Genomic DNA, 20,319 nt, shown 5'->3' with positions numbered 1-20,319 from the left:
TGTGTGTGTGTGTGTGTGTGTGTGTGTGTGTGTGTGTGTGTGTGTGTTTTGGGGGGCTGCTTTTCACTTTGGAGCCAATTTTCTGAAAGGAGAAATTTCTACCTGATCCCTAGAAGGAAAAGAGAAGCAGCGCTAAAACAGAATTGTAGTGACTGGTCTATATTTGGTACCTTCCCATCTTCTTTTCATCACCTCTCTCCTACCTTCTAGTATCTCCCAGATAGAGATAAGTAGGAGACAAAGGGACTTTCCCAGAGCCCTGCCAGAGATTTTGGAAGGTTAGGGTACCCTGAGATTTGAGAATCTGTACCTCCTTCCTTAAGCCCCAGAGGACTTATTCATCATCAACAGCATCTTTTAGGTGGAAGAGCCATTTTACCCAGATAGGTCAAATGAATAGCTAGGAGCTATTTTTAGCTAGAAGGAGGCTTAGAGGTCATCTATTCAAGAGGCATTGAATTTGGTGTAAGCAATACACAAAACTCTGAGTGCAGCCCAAATTAAAATTGATTACTTAAAATGTAATTGGAAAATGTTTTAACAAAATAAATAAAAATAAGGTTCAACACAGATAATGTTAATTTGTAGTTTTCTAAGTTAATATGTGGTCCACAGGGAACCATTTCTATTGGGAATTTGATGCCACTGATCTTGTCTAACCTGCTCTTGGGAAAATTAAGTGACTTAAGGTGACATAGTGACAGAGATAGGATTTGAACTGATGACCTTTGACTCCAAAGCTGGTGTTCTTTCCAATGAAGTATACTATAGCCTTTGTAAATGAGTAGAATTATAATGTTAAAACTGGGGATCATATTTCCCTTTAGTCTGCAGATAAAGGAAATTTCCCAAGCAAAATGATTCATCAAAGGTCACTGAGCTAATCTGTGGCAGAGGTGGGCCTAGAGCCCAAGTCTCCTGACTCCTGGCCCAGTGTTATGCCTCCTGGGCCACACTGTCTAATGTGTTATGTAATATTTATGTATAAAGGATTATTCATGTCAAATGAGATAACATTTGTGAAGCACTTTTTAAACCTTAAAGCAGTATGTAAGGGCTAGATATTAATTTGTAATTTTAGCATTTTGTACTCTGAAGGGTTTAAAACTAGGCTAATAATTCTGTCATATCATTTTGTAATTAAGCATCCTTTTAAAATATTAAAATGATCAGTGATTTATTACCCATCTTCAGCCATCAATTTTCCATAGATTTAATGCTTTTAGTTACATAGCTTTCTGATATAGTATATAAATTGTATGTCATCTATTACAGAATGTGCTATTGGTTAAAAGTAATATAAATTTCTAGAGTTAGAATAGAAGGCATCTGTCTAAGAAGATATGAGAAAAAGGAAACTTTCACATATGCAATTATTAAAGAGTTATGAGGCTAGTTGTCAAGGGGTAGCAGAAATATTGGGGCAACTGAGTGGCACAATGGATAGGGCACTGGGCCTGCAGTCAGGAAGACCTGAGTGCAAATCCAGCCTGATACTTAGCAGCTGTGTGACCCTGGGAAGTCACTTAACCATGTTTACCTTAGTTTCCTCATCTGTAAAATGATTTGGAAAAGGAAATGGCAAACCACTCAAGTATCTTTGCCAAGAAAACCCCAAATGGGGTCATTAAAAAGTCAAACACAGCTGAAACAATGAGCAACAAATAAGAAAGATAGGGTTGGCAAGTTAATAGATGATAACCCACAGAGTTTGTGGAACCTTGTTAAAAGGAAAGTAAAAATGAGAAAGAACATATTTTCATGATACTGGCACCCAAATCAGAAATGGGGTTTCATTTCAGTGTGTAAAATAATCTGAAAATTATTTGGTTGTGATATTTAATGAGAACACTATGAAAATGGGAGGAGAAACAAGAGAAAGAGGGGGACAAAGATTGAAAATCTGATTTCATTTTTTAAAAAGTACTTACAAAGAAGTTTAAACATGATGGATTTGGGGTTTGTTATGTTTGGAAATAAAATTATAAATGTGCCATTAAATCTATTTGCAAGTATGTATGGCATATAAATACTTCAACGAATCCACGATTGCATCAGCACAGCTACCATCCAACAAGGCAGATTGCAACCCATATTAAATATGTATATTGGCAATCCAATATGTAAATAGCTCCTGTAATAATTTTTTCAAAATCTCTGGTATCCCTGGAAATTTTCAAGAAAAGAATACACAGTCCTCAATTCCAAAGGACACATGATGGAAAATGCCAGCATTATCCAGAGAAAGAATGATAGAGTTGGAATGTAGAACAAAGCAGACTATTTTCTTTTTTGTTTTGTTTTATTTTTCTTTCTCATGGTTTTTCTCATTCGTTATAATTTTTCTGTGCAACTTGACTAATATGAAAATATATTTAATAGAAATGTATGTGTAGAGCCCATATCAGATTGCAAGCTGTCTTGGGGAAAGAGAGAGGGGAGGGAGGGGGAGAAAATTTAAAACTTATAGAAGTGAATGTTGAAAATTAAAAATAAATAATTAAAATTTAAAATCAGTAGAAAGAAGTAAAAAAAAAAAGAATACATAGTCCTCTCTTTTGAAAGCAGAAGACAGAGCTAAGTAACCCTTCAGGTACCATCTTAGTTCTAGAATTCTTTTGTACCCATTCCCCCTGGTTCTGGGGTACTGTGCAGTTTAAATAAGATCTGATTTTTCAATGTAAAATTTACTCACTCAGTAGTTAGCCCAGTGAAACTCTCTGTTTTCAGGAGTCAGAAGAACTGGACAATGATGGGCTTTGTTACTATGTCCCTCTTGTGCCTTTGAAGCTTCTAATCTATACCCTAGACCAAAAGCCACCCTTCATTTCCTAAACTGCTTAGTGAGTTTTTTTTCCTCACTTAAAAAAATTGTACAAAGGAGGCCTTCAATAAGCATTTGCTGAGTAATTCCTCCAACTGCAACTTCTAGGTAGCATAACAATTATGTGGAGGAAAGTGATAATTAAGGAGTGCCTGATTGTACTCCTTTTCTCCAATTGTTGGCTAGTTTCCAACATAATTAAATTTGCATGTTACAACACATATGTGGAAACCTGCCCATCTGCAAACAGTTGATTTTATCTGTAAATAGTCACGTGGGCTTTACTTAAGTTTGGGAAACCATTCACAGTTATTCAAAAAGAATAGAAGCATGGCAAATGAGACTTGAAGTAACATGAAGTTATTATGACAAGCTAATCAGAATACATAGAACACAATGATGCCCCTTCCCCCGCACTTCTATTTGCCATAGTTCTGAAAATGTTAGTGTTGACAATAAGTCAAAAGAAAGAAATTAAAAGCATAAACATAGGCAAAAAAGGCAGAAAAACTATCAGATGATCTCTACTTGCTGGTGTGATGGTTTACTTAGAAAACCCTAGAGAATAAGCAAATTAATGAATTGATACAATGAATTGTTCAGTAAAGTAACAAGATACAATGTAAACCCACAAAAGAATCTAATAAAAGTTGATAGCAGCCACCGACCTGCTTTTATACAACATTTTTCGGTATGCCCACCTCAGATCAGTCATCAGGTATACCTAAAACAGGAGATGAAACAAAACCGAGTGAATACAGAAAAGCAAGATGGAGTCTAAGTATAAGGGTCACATTTTTTTGCAACCATTCTAGAACCCTAGGCTATCTGTTCTATGCATCTTTCTATTTCTCTTGCCTTCTCTTCCCCACCCCAAACCCCATTCTTTTCAATTAAGAGGCTAAACAACACCCCCTGCCCCTGGACAGTTCTCTTCCAACCTCCCTTTTCACCATGCCATTGGCTAAAATATTTTACTTTGCTTTTCTATCTTCCGATCTATTGAGCTGATCTCCTACTATTAGAGCTATAGAACAAGTTAACATAAAAACACTATTGGTAACTTTGTTGCCCTTTTTTTGAAGTCTTATAAAAAAACAATAACCAGATATACTTGTGTACATCTGATCACAGGAAGAGAATGTAAAAAAAATGGGTGTGTGTATATTTTGCATGCTGTGTAAACTAGGTCACATATTATGGATCTTAACTTTGAAGTCTGTCCAATTAGTTTCTCCACCTGCTTTCCCTGTTTCATTTCAGGCCTCCAAGTAGGGAGAACTTCCATCCTCCTCCACCTGTTCCACCAAGAGGACGTTGACTCCTTCTCTACCATCTTCTTTAAACTGGACTTTGGAAGAAAAGCAAGTGATTTCCAGCTCCTTAATGATGTCGTCACTGACTTACTGTTGGATTGTACTAAGATTTCCCCTGACCTAAATATGGTTTGACTGGGCCATCTCTAAAGAAGGGACTCCTTAGCTCCCAAGGACTGGGAAGCCAGGAACTTCATTTTCTCTTAAACAAACTGAGTGAGACCTTCCCTTGTTCCCTAGAAGACAGAAGACTTGGTTGGAATACATGCCTTTCATTAGGGGGTCTAAAAAACCCCTAAGAATATTCATAAAAATATGTTTTTAAAATTTATTTTACTGACATGTTCTTTTAATGCATCTTCAGAATACTCACATAAAATGAGTTGCCAAGCAAGGATTACAGCAAATGAGAGGATTCTGTACATAAATCTCAGGGATTTGAGCATCTAAATACCCATTTGCTTTAAAAAAAAAAAAAAAGCCTACCACAACAATTCTGTGCAGTGAAAATTTAGTTATATTAGGGAATCTATCCATCAAGAGTATTAGGAGTTATCAATAATAATAGTAATAGGTAGCACTTCTATAGCTCTTTAAGCTTTACAAAGCATTTTATAAATATTATCTCATTTTGTTTTCCTAACAACTCTGGGAGGTAGGTGCTATTATTATCCCTATTTTAGAGATGAACAAACTGAGGCAGACAGAATCTACCCAGGATCACATGTTGAGTTCAGATTTGAATTCAGGTCTTTGGGACTTCAGGTCCAGTGCTCTACACAGTGCACCACTTAGCTACAGAGATACTAATCAGTACTCTGAGTCATAGAGCAGGGACTGCATTGGTACTGTTGAGAGTGTTCTTGACTTCTCTGCTGTTTTCTTTTTTTTTTTTTAAGCAATCGGGGTTAAGTAACTTGCTCAAGGTTACATGGCCAGTTACTTTTTTGTGTGTGTGGGTGCCAAGTATCTGAGGCTGGAACCGATCCCAGGTCTCCCGACACTGGGGCTGGCACTCTTACTCACTGCACCACCTGGCCGCCCTTTCTCTGCTATTTTCAACCCAGGAGTGGTAGAGGATATCCCATAGTAGGCATGGGTTCCTCTGTTTGCTTTTACTATCACTGGATTTGAGCAGGAGGTCAGCTTCTTTGAGAAAAGGAAGATTGTTTTATATGGATAAAAAGTAAAAGCGTTAGGGTTTTTTGATTATTAATAATGATGGTGATGATAACTGACAACTATATAGCACTTTAATGTTTTCCAAGAGCTTTTCAGGCACTATCTTGTGGGCCTCCCAACAAGCCCATGAGGTAACAAGTACAAGTATTATTATTCCTATTTTATAGATGAGGAAACCAAGTTTTAGACATAGTCAGTGACTTCCCTATGGTCACACAGCCCAGAGGTGGGGAACTGGATCCAGGTCTTCCTAATTCCATGTTCAGCATGCTCCTACTTCACACTTCCCATCTCAAATTTCCATCTCAAAATAACTAAATTTAATCATCTTATTTTGTTAAAACAGAATACAAATCAGCATTTCCTCCCCACCCCCCTTTCCTATAAACCATCTCAGAATTACCTTTTGCTTAGAAATCTCATCCTGTCCTTTGAATTCTAAAACCACTCTCATTCAGGGCTCTGTCAACTTCTTTTTAACATTGTTCCCCTTCCCTCTTAATGTACATATATCCCAATAACAATAGTATTAAAACTCTGAACAATTATGTTTTGCTGGATGAATCTTTGATGATAAAATGCCCTTTATTTCTTCAATCTCCCCTATCTCCAGTTTCACTCATCTTGTTACAGGGCAGACAAAGACTCTGGGTGATTTGACTTACGCCCAAGTTGTTGATCCTTCCTCAATAGTAATTTTGTTAAATTACAAGACAAAATGCTGAACACCCTCCTTGGGTTCAAAATAAATTGGTGAGCATGGAAGGGTATGATTGGAATAAACACAGGCTAGGTTTTCTGATCTTTTTAGACATTAAAACTGACTGACTGCTGACTGTATCACTTGTTTAGATGAAACATTTTTGAGGACTTCTTTTTTCCTAAATGTAGTCAAAGAATTGCCTAAGGCTTAGTGAAGTTAAATGACATCTATGGTTGCAGAGCAAATAAATGTCAGAAGTGGGATTTGAACCCAAGCCTTTCTGGCTCCCAGTCAAGCATTCCATTCACTGAATTGCCTCTCTTTTGGTGCTAGTGGGTAATCCCTGAGGGATTGGGGGAAAGCTGTCTTTTTAATGCTTTTTAATGTTCAAAGATTAGTCTACACTGCTATGTTTCCCTTTATGATTATCAATTGATGTTAATTAGTCAGAGAGAAACTCTATACCTCACTCCTTCACCCACTCTAAAATAATTTCCTTTCAGAGATTTGGCTGGAATTCTATCAATTTTCAGCTTTCTCTTGAAGGGAAATATGTCACCACAGAACACAAAGGGAAATTAAGGTGGTGATGTGATAGGAGGGATTCTATCTTTTTCTCTTTGAGAAATGAGAAATTGATGACTTTGAATATCTAGAAAAGACTTTTTAACATAGGCAAACACAGTCTTAGGGGTTCTCACCTATATTCCCCTGGAGTCCTGTCATAGGCTAAGGTTGAGCAAGTGCCATGAACTTTATAATTTGGGGAGTTGGGAAAGGCTTCATCAGGAATTACCCAACTAGGTAAGGACAGGAATTGTCCTGTTTTGAGCCAAAGTCAGTAATCAATACACAATGTATGGAGCTGAAAGACCAGAGGCAAAAAGTAGTGTCCAGAGTAAAAGCAAGATCAAAATCATAGATCAAATCAAGTCCAAGAAAAGGAGTGAGAAGTGAAGTCTAGGATCAGGTTGCAGGGGTTTATTGCCAAGGATAGAGGTGGGCATGATTTAGTGGACAGAGTGATGGACTCAGGAAGATTTGAGTTCAAATCCAACCTCAGACACTAGCTGTATGACCCCAGGCAAGTTAATAACACTCTGAGCCCAGATAATTGGTCTATAAAATGAATGAGGGGAGGGGTGACTTTGAGCTTAGTCTGTGATGCTATGGATCTGAAATTGGATAACAATACTATACTTAATGTTCTGTGGGGCCATTTATGTTTCTATGTCTGACCTCTTAAGTGGCAGCTAATGTTCCTGCCATTTCCTCATTCTAGGCTAGCTATAGATGATGTCTACAATGGCCAATTCTATTGCCTCTGCCACTAACTCCATCAGAGGTCACTGGTTTTAGCTCTCAAGTTGACTTACACACTGGGAGTAATGTTCTCTTTAATTAAACAAAATTATCTAAACAACAAGCTATTAAGTCTGAGAGCACATGGATGGAGGTTACCTACAATAGATGATGTATATGAAGCACTATATGGTTTACAAAGTGCATATTATTTCAGTTATAGTTATAATCAAATAATAATAATAATAATAGCTTGTATTTATGCAGCATTCAAAGGTTTCAAAAGTGCTTTAGAAAGATTAGCTTGTTTTGCCCTCATAACCACCTTGAGAGGTAGGTGCTATTAATAGCCCCATTTTACAGGTGATAAAGTGGAGGCAGACAGAGGTTAAATGATCTGCTCAGGGTCACACAGATAGTGTCTAGGACTAAATGTGAACTCAGGTCTTCCTGACTTTGGGCCCAGCACTCTATCTACCACACCACCCAGCCTCTTATCTATTAAGACTATCAAAATTAATCTGACCTTTAATGTTATGAGTTATCATTATTGTGCCTTATAGTAATTAGTACAAATGATAAGAAATTTGTGAAAATGAATGTAATTGGTATTAATTATACACAGGTAAGTCAGTTTCTTATAATTTTTCTCTTCTTGATTTGTTTTCCAATATTTATAAATGGCCAGTTAATGGTTTTTCCTGATGTCCTGTATTGTCTTTGATCCTCACCTTTTTCTAGAACCTTCCAGTTTAAAAAGAGTTTTCTTTATAATACCCCTGGGAAGTTGATTGAACCAATGCTACTATTCTCATTTTACTAAGATGGGAAGCAATTTACAGAGAGGCTGTTACTTTTCCTACCATCACACGTGTTCAGATTTTAACCTAGATCTTTGACTCCAGCTCCAGTGCTCTTTCCATTATGTTACTGTCCTGTACACAAAGTATTAGACAGGAACTCCTGACAGCGTGGTTACTCATTATGTTCAGGGCCAAAATTCTCTATTCTTCTCCCAAGAATATGAGGGGTCTTTGAGTAGTTGCTCATTTCTAGTCTGAAATGATCATCCCCAAGTATTTTGAGTATCCAGATCCTCAAAGCAGTGGAAATTCTGGACCATAATACTCCGTTTAATTATGTTAGAGTTTCTTTAAGCTCCCTTCCCATGTTAGCTACACCCTCTGGGGTAAGGGTTTGTCTAGCCCCTACCTCCCCTCTTTTTTTCAAAAGGGAACAATTTAATGACTTGACTGATATCCTGAAACTATAAGAAACTCTTACAGATTTGTAAGAGCAACCAATATCCAGAATTGTAAAAGTAAAGCACATTTTACTAAAACAAGGAATAACAAATTTTAAATGTGAACCATTCAATATCATTGAGAATACCACCGAACACCCATTTTGGGTCTCTTCCCACAGTCCCTCCTTGTTGCTGATTTTTTTTCTACCTTTGCCAAATTCTTAAGATTTTTCTTAGATGGAAAAAGAGGCATTTATTTCATAAAGATGGCATTTATCAGAAGGCTCAGGGGAGCCATAAATCAGACATTATGAATCAATGAAAAGGCATTTATTGAACTCCTATTCCTACTAAGTTCCAAGTACTCAGCACTGAAGATAACAACTGGAGAAAGACAGTCTATGGTCAAGTTCACACTTGGGGAAAAAACAGCCGATTAGAGAGTTCAGCTGCCAGGTAAATGAAAAGATTTTTAAAAGTCCTAAGAGTGCACCACAGGGGCAGATTTCATTGACCCAGGCAGGCATCTTTAGACTCTCAGTAGGTCAGTGGAAAACTGTAGGGTAGACAAGTAGGGCAAATGGTAAAGCCAGGAAGTTCCTAGAAAGCAGTGTCAGGGCAGATGGCAAGGTTTGTTCATCTTACCTGAAGGAAAAGTTGGTGACTCCCATTAACCCAAGTCATGTGAGCAGTCAAGCAGGTTGCATTGTTTTCTAGGTGGTCTGGGGCAAGAGTTGAACAAGTCAGAGGTTAGTTGAATATCATAGAAATGAGAATATCTGCCTTTCTATTATTAGTAGTACATGTGAGCAATTTCCACAGTTGTTTATAGTAAGCATTTCTCTTTTTGTATTATTAAAAAAATTAAAATAGCACATAGAAGAACCGAGAAAGCATTATGGAGAAAATGACCAAAGATAACCATGGAATACAGCTCCAACATAAGGCAGCAGGGTGGGGGGAGGGAAGGAGGTAAAAAGAAAATGATTTGGAGATTATATTGTAAGGTTAAACAGCGTCGGGGAGGCTAGGTGGCACAGTGAGTAGAGTGCCGGCCTGGAGTCAGGAGGACCTGAGTTCGGTTCCGGCCTCAGTCACTTAACACCAACACAAAAAAAACTAGCCGTGTAACCTTGGGCAAGTTACTTAACCCCAATTGCCCTCCAAAAGGCAAAAAAAAAAAACAAAAACAGAGTGGCACTTTAAACTAAATTTCAACATCTACAAGTATTGATGGAGTCTTCTTACTTCTCTCTAGTTGCTTCTCTTTGCCTAAGCCTTTTTCAGGGTTGCTCATCCCCCTTTGGTGTATATCTGATTGACCAAACTCTCCTCTGGGGCTCCAAGAAGCTAGGAGCATGTGCAGGAACCACATCCAGTAAAACTATATTGGCAGATGGGCTAACCCAGATGGAGGGTAACCAATGGGTCTCAAATCCATCAATGAGGAAGTGTGATGTTTATCCCAAGCATGTGAAGATTTTCCCTGGTAGAATGGGCAGATGAGAACAATTTGTTCCAACAGTCATGGAGGTGACTGAATCAGATGATGTGAAGTGCTCAGAGGTTGGTTAGATGTCAAAGACCCCAAGGTCATTCACTGCATCCTAGGCCATTACCAGTAATCTTTACTTTTGTCCTGCCACTGGACTTCACTGACTCAAGAAGATAGAGTGAGGCTGACCACTTGGTACAACTCTGTCTCACTTAAATCCAATTCACCAATGAGTCAAGACATCACACTTGAAAACAAAGGACAAAAGTTGCATAATCATTATTTCAGAATAGATGTGGAGATGGTGTAAAGAATAGGTAAAGAATAGCTCTGGATCTTAAGATATCTAGAAATCTTTAGACAAAGGAGCCTCCTACAGGCCTGGGGGAAAAGGCAATACCTGTGCTTAGGTTTCTAGGTAGGCAGACCTTTCTTTAGGTCTGCTGGGTTTGGGGCCCCAGGGCTTTAACTAAAAGATAATCTGTTCCTCAGGGTCATGCTATATTCTGCTTCCAGTAGCTCCCAAGAATAGGTCTATGGCATCTATGTAGTCAGCTTCTCACTTGCTTCATTCATTCATTAATTCATCCATCCATCCATCCATCCATCCATCAATATGTCATATATGTTCTATTGGCTTTGATAAGTTGGATCCCTAGAGGACAGCTACTACCGCTCCCCTCAATATTCTAGGGGTAGTGCCTGAGGAATTGGGAATTTTTAATGCTTTAATTCATGAGCCCCCACTGGTGTGCCTCCCTCTATGATTATGAGTTGATACCAATTAGTTAAAGGCTCTACTCTCTACTACCCACTCTCACCCCTTCCCTTACCCTACCCTTCCACTTAAAGTAATTTCTTCTTAGGAGCTTGACTGGAATTCTGTCTCCTCTGAGATACCATACACAAATACTTGGGTTCTGAACTGGCATGCAATTTTTTTTGAAGGGAGAAGGCAAGGCAATTGGGGTTAAGTGACTTGCCCAAGGTCACACAACTAGTCAAGTGTCAAGTACCTGAGGCTGGATTTGAACTCAGGTCTTCCTGACTCCAGGGTCCAGTGCTCTATTCACTGTGCCACCTGGCTGCCCCTGGCATGTAATTTTATAAGGGATTCACAGATGTGTCCAAGTCTCCTCAGAAAACACCAATATACCTCCCTGCAATTTTGGAGTTGGATTCCTCCACTCCTTCCAAACTGATTAACTAGGTTGCGCCCACCTAATCTCATGCCAATGATTGACTGATTGACTGAAGTATTCTTCACTGGTTAAGGTATCAGTGTTAGAGTATCAGTTACTTTAAGTTGGGTGGAATGATTAATTGATTGACTCAATCAGCACCCCCACACACACACATTCAATAACTTATGAGAGATAGTGAAAAATAAATGAAAGAGCACAAGTTCAAAATCTATCATTTACTAGCCCTTGGATTTGTTTCATCTTTAAAACAAGAGGGTGGAAATAAATGACTTCTCAGGTCCTTCCTAGCTATGATATTCTAGCCATCGATCCAGAAACATTTATTAAGTACCTACCGTGTTTCCCCGATAATAAGACACTGTCTTATTATTTTTTTTTGGAAAGAAAAACACCAGAGGGCTTATTTTCAGGGGAGGGCTTATGTTGTCCTGCCTCAGCTCTCCTCCGCGGCACTGTTCTCAATGGCGCCAGCAAGCAAATCACTGGGGAAGAACAGGATGACGTGCTCACTGCTGCAGCTCTGATTGGATGCAGCTCGGAGCGCGGCGTGCGTTTCACCCGGGGGGGGGGGAACGGTGCATACAGAGGGTACCGTAATGTAGCGTGTAGCGCAGGAGATCACCTTCACTACAGTAGCAATCTCAATAAGGCTTATTTTCGGGGGAGGGCTTGTTTTAGAGGAATCTTACACAGTAAGGGGAGGGCTTATTTTCGGGATAGGTCTTATTATCGGGGAAACACGGTACTTAGTGCTGGGCATTGTGCTAGGTACTGGTAACACAAATGCCAAAAAAAAAGTCATCCCTGCTCACAAGTAAATTACATTCTAACAGGAGCAACAATAAGTATGTGCGCATGTGCGTGTAATGCACATGCATGCATATATACATACATGCATGTTATATATCCACATGAATATATACATGAACATAGTATCTGTATTTACACACACACATATATATACATATAACACACTACAATACAGAATAAATTTAAAAATCCAAATATATACAAAATAGTTTGGGAGGAAGGGCACTAGTTTTGGGGGTGGTCCAGGAAGGGCTTCATGGATGAGGCAGTGCTTGATCTGTGACTTGATAAAAGAAAAATTCTACAAGATAGAGGTGAGGGAGAGCATTCAATCATAGGGGATGGTGAGTGCAAAGATGAGAGTCGGAAGATGGAATTCCATATGTGAGGAAGGGAGATAAAGCTAATCTGGCTGGACTGAAGAGTGGGGAATTGCAGCAGCAAGCACCCCAAGCGTCCTCAGGGTTTGCTGCCACCACAGGTTCTTGGATCTGCTTTGATAAAGGAAAGCAATTCAAAATGCGTTAACAAGCTTACTTTAATCAGTCAGACATATATCGTTTACCTTGTTCAGGGGAAAAAGGTCAGCACCCCAAACTTCAAAGTATACAGGCAGAATTATCAAGACAGAAACACATCAAATAGACAGCTTTCCAAACTGTGCAACCATTACATCCAAACAACATCTGAATTTCAAAGCCGGGGAGCTCTGGACAACGGCTTTCCAGAGTTTCATCTGATCAAATCACAGAACACTTTTCAAAGTGAGCCCCAAAACAAAGCTGCACATCAGGGCTTATATAGCCTTCTCCTGGCTCAGAGAATGTAACAACCTTCTGGACCCACTGGCCAATCAAGAAGTATCTACTGAAAAACAAGCCTCCCACCCCAGGCTCCAGGTGCACTTCAGCCTAGGGGCAGGGAAGATCTTTAAAATTTACATTCCCATTACAGGAATGGGGAATAATATCTAATGGAGCTGAAAAGATACTTTAGGGTCAGTTTTTTTAAGGGTTTTAAAAGCTAACTAGAGAAATCTAAATTTCATCCTGGAAGCATTAGGGAGCCCCTGGAGCTTATACAGTAGGGGAGTGACATAATCAGATCTGTGCTTAGGGGAAATCACTTTAGTAGCTGTACTGGGGATAGAATGGATTGGGGGGGTGGGGGTAGGGAGTGGGGGAGGAATGAGGCATGGAACCAGTTAGGAGTCTGTTGTAACAATCTAGGCAAGAAGTGATAAAAACCTGAGTTTAAGGGGTGTGGTTATATGAGTAGGAAGAAAGGGTCAGATTAGGAAGATATTGTGGAGGTTCAAAAGACAAACTTTAGCAAGGGATTGGATATGTGGAATGAGAGAAAGTGACAAGTTTGAGATACAGCTGAGGTTGCAAACTAGGATTCTATTTATTTAGTGCCTATTGTGTGCAAGTACTACATTAGGTGGGGCAGAGGGTGCTTGGTACAGGGTAATACACAGAGAATATATGCTTCTAACCTCATGGAATTTACAGTCTAGATGGGGCAATATAACACACATCACTGAGTCCTTACCCTCCACAGGAGAATGAACAAACAAATGGGGTCAGAGAGTATTAGAGATCAGTGAAGGAGTGAAGTACCCAATTCGGGTAAACAGAAAACTGGCCTGACCTCAAATTCAGGAATTCACAGAGGCAATTAAAGTTCAGTAGCAATCCTGAATAAAGGATTAGATCCCAAATGTTCAAAACTGGGGAGAGGGTCACATACCCTGAGGAAAACTGGAAAAATGCCATGGAGGAGAAGAGAATGTCAAGCCTTTGTGAGTAACACATTGCCTCCAAGCCCACCAAGACCCTTTGTGAGTGATGGTGGGTTAGCCACATGCCTCCTCTCAGTTTTTATAGTATAGTTATGAAACGAATGAGTACACAAAGATTTGGTAATTATACAATAACCATAATGCAGAGCAGACAGATAGGAATGATATGAACATGAGAAATTTTTTTTTAAAAAGAGCTATGAAAAGTCTGAGATCTCTGATGGATTGTTTCCCATGGAGAGGCTAGAGAGTAGGATGGGAATGGGGAAAATATCATGGAGGAAGAAGTATTTGAGTTTTGGAAGGATGTCCCACAGTCAGAAACTGGAAGGAAATTCCAGGCATAGAGAATGGTTTAAGCAAAGGTGTAGAGACCAAGAAATGTTCATCCTCCACTGTAGAGATCCTTCTAGGAGGAAAAAGTGGTGAGTAATGCCTTTCCTCAGACATCCTGAATGATTGCCACCAATTGTGTTTGCACAGGTAGAAGCCAGGCATAGAGGTATTTCAGGTTGTGTGTAATTTGTATGTGTGCCCAGCTTAAAAAGAATGATGACTTGTTGGGAAAACAGTGGGTAGTTTCTGGTAAAGGAAGAGGTAAGACCAGAGAAGTCTTTCTTCTCCACCTTTTGTCCCCTCCTGACTCTTGCTTTTGAAGAGTTTCAGGTGAGTGGCCATGTGGCAACCCAGGTTCTAGAGAAGGATAATAGTCACTAGCACATTGTTGACAACACTCACATTTGGTGCTACAAGGGAATACATCACCTACATCCTTATTGTCAGAATCTTCTGTATATTACTGAGGCAGCATGGGATAGTGAGTAGAGAGCTAGGGATCTCTGCTAAATAAGCCAATCCACTTAAGTTGTAGGTTGTAAGGACAACTTTTAATGCTAAGAGAAATGCTACTATATTTAAAGGTGGCACAGTGGATAGAATGCCACGCCTGGAGTCAGGAAGGCTTGTCTTCCTGAGTTTAAATCTGGCCTCAGACATTTACTAGCTGTGTGACCCTGGAGAAGTCATTTAATCCTGTTTGCCTGTTTCTTCATTTGTAAAATGAGTTGGAGAAGGTGCCATGTTATTCTGTCATGTCCAAGTTGGAAACAACTGTATTTAAAATTTTATGAGAATAATTGGGCTTACATTTGGAACTCACTATGATGCCATATGCACCTTTGATCTTCATTACCCACACTGATATATATGCACATTTTAAAAGACAACTGTGTTATTTTTGGCTATACCTCATCTCCTCCATCTCTTACAATGCCCTCCCTCTCTCCATGATGACTGACTCAGGGTTCAAGTTCTTGATCCCTCCTTCCCCAAGGATCCTAAGGGGTCCCTAAGCTATACTTTTTGATGTTTCCTTGATTCTTGCCTAAAATTACTACACTCAGGTATTCTGGATGACAAAGGACTGGGCCATGATGCTATGGTTGGCTGATGGAGGCTGCTGCGGACACTCCTTTTCCTTGAAGAGGAGGATGTTAAGTTCCTTTCTTCTGCTTAAAGATAGTCATACAGAAGGGTTGAGTCAAGATGGCAGAGCAGAAACAGGACTTCTGCATGGCTCCTGCATTCACCTTCTCCAATTCATGTAAAAAATGACTCTAAACAAAATTTGGAGCTATAGAACCCACAAAATGACAGAGAGAAGCTAACTTCCCACTGAAGACAGTTCGGCAGGCTGGCAGGAAGGGACCAGCTCAGCTCTCTGGGAACTGAACCCAGCCCCACTTGAGCCAGAGGTTTTAGCCTCAGGGTGGCCACAACCAGCCTCAACCTGGAGGGACTTCAGATCACCAGCAGCTGTGATGGTTTCCAGAATTGTCAACCCATAGATGCTAAGGACAAAGTGAGAGGTGGACTTTGGGAACTGGGAGTTTGGGAGTGTGGTCCAGCCTTTACCCCCTGGAGGGAGAAGTCACTGAGGTGCTGTGGCCACAACCACTGCCGTGTGGCTGCTTCAGAGTTCCTGGCCTACAGATTGTAGGGGGACCAAGCGGCCAGTCTGAGGGGTAAGCTTTTGCTTTAACCTGCTTGGATCTGGATTGTGGTCTAGGGTGGAGGTTCTGGGGTGTGTGACCAGTTTGCCAGAGCATGTGGAGGCTTCAGAGAGGGCAGCCAACTAATAGCTCCAGCAGCTGAGAAAACCCCAGTGATTTGGGACAAAGCCCTCCTCTTTGGAAGCAGAGTTCTACTGTGGCAAAAAGCTCAAAAGTCAAGTAATTGAGTGGCAACATGAGCAAGCAAAGCAAGCACAGCAATCTGACTTTAGAATCCTATTTTGGGGACAAAAAGGATCAAAGCATGGAACAGGAGGAAGACAGTGAAGTCAGAACTCCTGTACCAAAAGCTTCCAAGAAAAATATGAGCTGGATACAGGCCATACAGGAACTTAAGAAGGATTTTGAAAGCCAAATAAGAGAAGTGGAGGAAAAATTGGGAAGAGAAATGAGAATGATGCAAAAAAATTATGAAATGAGAGTCAACAACCTGATTGAAGAAAATAACACCTTAAAAATAGACTAACTCAAATGGCGAAAGAGTTTCAAAAAGCCAATGAGGAGAAAAATGCTTTTAAAAAGCCAAATTTGCCAGATGGAAAAAGAATCTTAAAAGCTCACTGAGGAGAATTATTCCTTCAGAATTAGATGGGAGCAAATGGAAGCCAATGACTTTATGTGAAATCAAGATACTATTAAACAGATTCAAACAAATCAAAAAAATAGAAGGCAATGTGAAATATCTCATTGGAAAAACCACTAACCTGGAAAATAGATCCAGGAGAGAGAATTTAAAAATTATTGGACTACCTGGAAGCCATGAAAAAAAAAAAAAAGAAATCATCCTTCAAGAAATTCTCAAGAAAAATTGCCCTGTTGTTTTAGAACCAGAGGGCAAAATAGAGGTTGAAAGAATCCACTGGTCACCTCCTGAAAAAGATCCCAAAAAGAAAACTCCTAGGAATATTATAGCCAGGTTCCAGAATTCCCAGATCAAGGAGAAAATATTACAAGCAGCCAGGGAGAAACAATTTGAACATTATGGAAACACAATCAGGATAACACAGGATCTGGCAGCTTCTACACTGAGGAATCAAAGGGCTTGGAATATGATATTTTGGAGGTCAAAGGAGCTGGAATTAAAACCAAGAGTCACCTACCCAGCAAAACTGAGTATCATGTTTCAGGGGAAAATATGGTCATTCAATGAAATAGAGGACTTTCAAGCATTCTTGATGAAAACACCAGAGTTTAATAGAAAATTTGACATTCAGATACAAGAAGCAAGAGAAGCATGAGAAGGTAAACAGGGAAAAGAAATCATAAGGAACTTACCAAAGTTGAACTATTTACATTCCTACATGGAAAAATGATAATTGATAGTCATACAGCTCCCCGCTATCCATGTGGAGATACAGCTAAGGGTCAGGGTCACCCCTCTCAGATTTCGCCAGAAGATGGAAGGAGACATAAGGGAGTTAGTAGAAAACAGTTATCAAGCCTTCCTCCCATCCTCACCACTGCCATACTCCTGAAACCAGGAAGGTCTATTGTTCTCCTATCTCACCTGTCCCCACAGGGGGTCCAGTTCTGTTCCTGAATAGGGAGTATGAAAGGGGCCTATCTCAGTCACTCTTTGGGTCAATCTTTTTTGCTAGTCCTTGCCTTTCTTGATGCCATTGTTGTAACAAGAAATTGCCAGTGGAGACCATTAATAATTTTAAATGGAATTTATTGTGGAGAATAATTCACCCAGGAACGGCCAGGGGTCATATACCCAAATCAGGCAACCCCAAGCCTATACATCTCTGGGTTTATATAGACAAAAGGCACAACATAAATGTCACCAAGGGTAGCAAGCAGGGAAAATACAGAAGCCAAAGGATAGCATTGCTTAATGATTATTGTCTAGGGATCAGTTTGTTACACAACTGGAAAGTTACCAAATCTATTTTGAGAACTGGACAGAAGTGGGGGGGGGGTGATTATGGGCTTCAGGTATCAGGCTTGCGCAGGTTTTTACTTGGCAGGTTTGCTGCCTAGGCTTTGTTGGCAGGTTTCCTAGGCAGCTCTCCTATGATGGGGAGAGATGGGGAATGTTCACAAAATGGGGGGTTACTGCAATCCCCACCTCCTTTTGTTGAGAGTCAAACCTTTGACTCACAGTGGAACCCTTGACTCACTATTGGTGTCTGGTAGCAGGGAGATGGAGACGTTGTCATAGTGGGCAGAAAGGGACTCATGCAGGGGTGATACCTAGGTTCCCTTACAAGGGGAAGCTTAAATGTCGGATTGAGGGGTGGGAAAACAAAGGCCTATAGTTGGGGGGGAGAGGGGGACAGGCCAAGAAACAGTAAAACTGAATGCCTGGGAGACTTCCTCAGGAGGGGCTAGATCAACATAATAGGGGCGCTGGGTATTCATGCAAAGCCAACAGTTAGGGCCAAGGTCGGGCAAGGAAGTGTTTTGACCTTGGAATACTAAGGTGTCCGCCGCCCCCCCCCCCCCCAACTTCCCTTAGGCCATTGATGCAGAGTGTAAAGTGACAATAGAAATGCACCAGTGGAGAAACCAGGGCAGAGCGTGGATTCATCCATGAGCCTTCTTCTGCCTGGAATGTCCAGAGTACTTGGTCCCCCTTTCTAATAATCCAGGTGTTTTTACCCTTAGGAACATGGGGATTTGACATGGAGAAAGGGCACAATAACATTATGGGGAAACACAGGAAAATCTTCACTTGAGAAAATCTGGTCCTGAGTCTACTGAGTCTACCTTTCAATCGTCTGGGGCAGCTAATTTCTTTTTTTTTTTTTTTTGCCTTTTTGGAGGACAATTGGGGTTAAGTAACTTGTCCAAGGTTACACAGTTAGTTTTTTTTGTGTGGGTGTCAAGTGTCTGAGGCCGGAACCGGACTTGGGTCCTCCACTCCAGGGCCAGAGCTCTTACTCACTGCCACCTAGCTGCCCCAGGGGCAGCTAATTTCATGAGAGTGGTGGAGCCAGGCAGGGATAGAGTTCACTTTGACTGACAGGATCTGATGTAGGTACAAGAAAGGCGTCTCCAGTCGATTTCAGGACCCTCTCTTTTGTTTCTTGCAATCCCTGTAGGAACTTAATTAAGGAAGAATTAGTAGCTTCATCTCGTAACTCTTCTCTAATCACTGAGAGGATGGGTAGAGGTCGCCCATATATAATTTCAAAGGAGGAAAACCCAATTCAGTTGGGGGGTGCACCTGATTCTGAGTAGGGCCAGGAGAAGAAGCGTGACCCAGGTTTACTAATTTGTCAAGGAACTCCTTCAAGGTCTGGTTGATCCAGCAGGCACAAAAGCTGGCCCATTATCAGAGCCCAACCCAATCAGAAGACCAAACTGGGAAAGGAGTTTGTTCAGAATTTTCTTAACTACCACTAGCACCTTGTGACAGTACTTAACAGAATATTGAGGAATGAAGTACCTGTCTCTCAGAAGTAAGCTCATTTTTCTGGCTCCCAAATGAGTGATTTGATGGACCCACTCCCTCCCCACAGCTTCTGGAAATTCACTTGATATTATTTTTGTATATATCCTATATTTACTAATCTGTGAGCATGTTTAATTTCTTCAGCAGAATGTAAACTCAGTTATGTTCTCCTTGGCAATAACTGTCCCACTTTTGTATTTTTATCCTACCAGTTCCTGGCACATAATAAAAATAAGAAACCAACAAAAATGATCCATATTTCTGTATATTATTAATAAAACCCAACAGGAAGATCTAGAAAAAGAAATCTTACTTAAACCAACTATAGAATACATAAAGTATCTCAAAGTCCTGATACATACCTAGGACTTAGATGAATGTAACTATAAAACATTTTTTTATAGAGATAAAGAAGACAAACAATTGGAGACACATGAATTGCTTGTGGTTGCAACATGTCAACAAAATAAAAATGGAAACGTTACCTAAATTAATATACAGATGTGCCACACCAAACTACCAAGGGGTTATTTTATAGCTCTATGTGAAATAATAACCACATTTATCTGGCAGAGCAAAAATTCAAGAATGTTAAGGGAAATTATGGAGAAAAGTAAGAATTAAGGGAGTTTAGCAGTATTATATTTAAAACTCTACAATAAAGCAGTTGTAGTCCTTGCAAATTCTGAGGATCCTTACCTTAATCTCTATTCTCATGGAGGAATAGGTTCTCAGAGCTAGAACTGTGTCTCCCCCTCAAGGATATCACTCAGGGACAACGGGGTAACTTTGTATAATGTCATAGTGTCAGGACCACAAAGTTGGGCTTCCTGCAACAAGATTATTGGTTGAAAAAAATCAATTAGTGAGCCAGTTTTAAGTAGTTTTGAAAAGGGATATTTACCAAGGTGATCCAATAAGAATGATTAGTACAAAACATCCCCCCTGCATCTGTGACAC

The 20,319-nt window shown here is 40.1% G+C and overlaps 1 protein-coding gene across 1 annotated transcript in view; it reads left to right on the top strand.

The window, feature by feature from the left end:
* Positions 1-5,870, top strand: part of PIK3AP1 (phosphoinositide-3-kinase adaptor protein 1) — a 140,318-nt gene extending 134,448 nt beyond the window's left edge. The window contains exon 17 of the mRNA XM_069067107.1: positions 4,088-5,870. Coding sequence (XP_068923208.1) covers positions 4,088-4,145 — 58 coding nt within the window. The 3' untranslated portion in view covers positions 4,146-5,870. The remainder of the gene's footprint in view (positions 1-4,087) is intronic.
* Positions 5,871-20,319: the final 14,449 nt, after the last annotated feature.

This window comes from Petaurus breviceps, unplaced genomic scaffold (assembly GCF_028583685.1).
Source record: "Petaurus breviceps papuanus isolate PSGF00001 unplaced genomic scaffold, PetGlider_PUasm1.0 90740, whole genome shotgun sequence".
Classification (NCBI taxonomy): Eukaryota; Metazoa; Chordata; class Mammalia; order Diprotodontia; family Petauridae; genus Petaurus; species Petaurus breviceps.
Note: the sequence above shows the minus strand (reverse complement) of the source record. Positions and strands in the feature narration are given on the sequence as shown.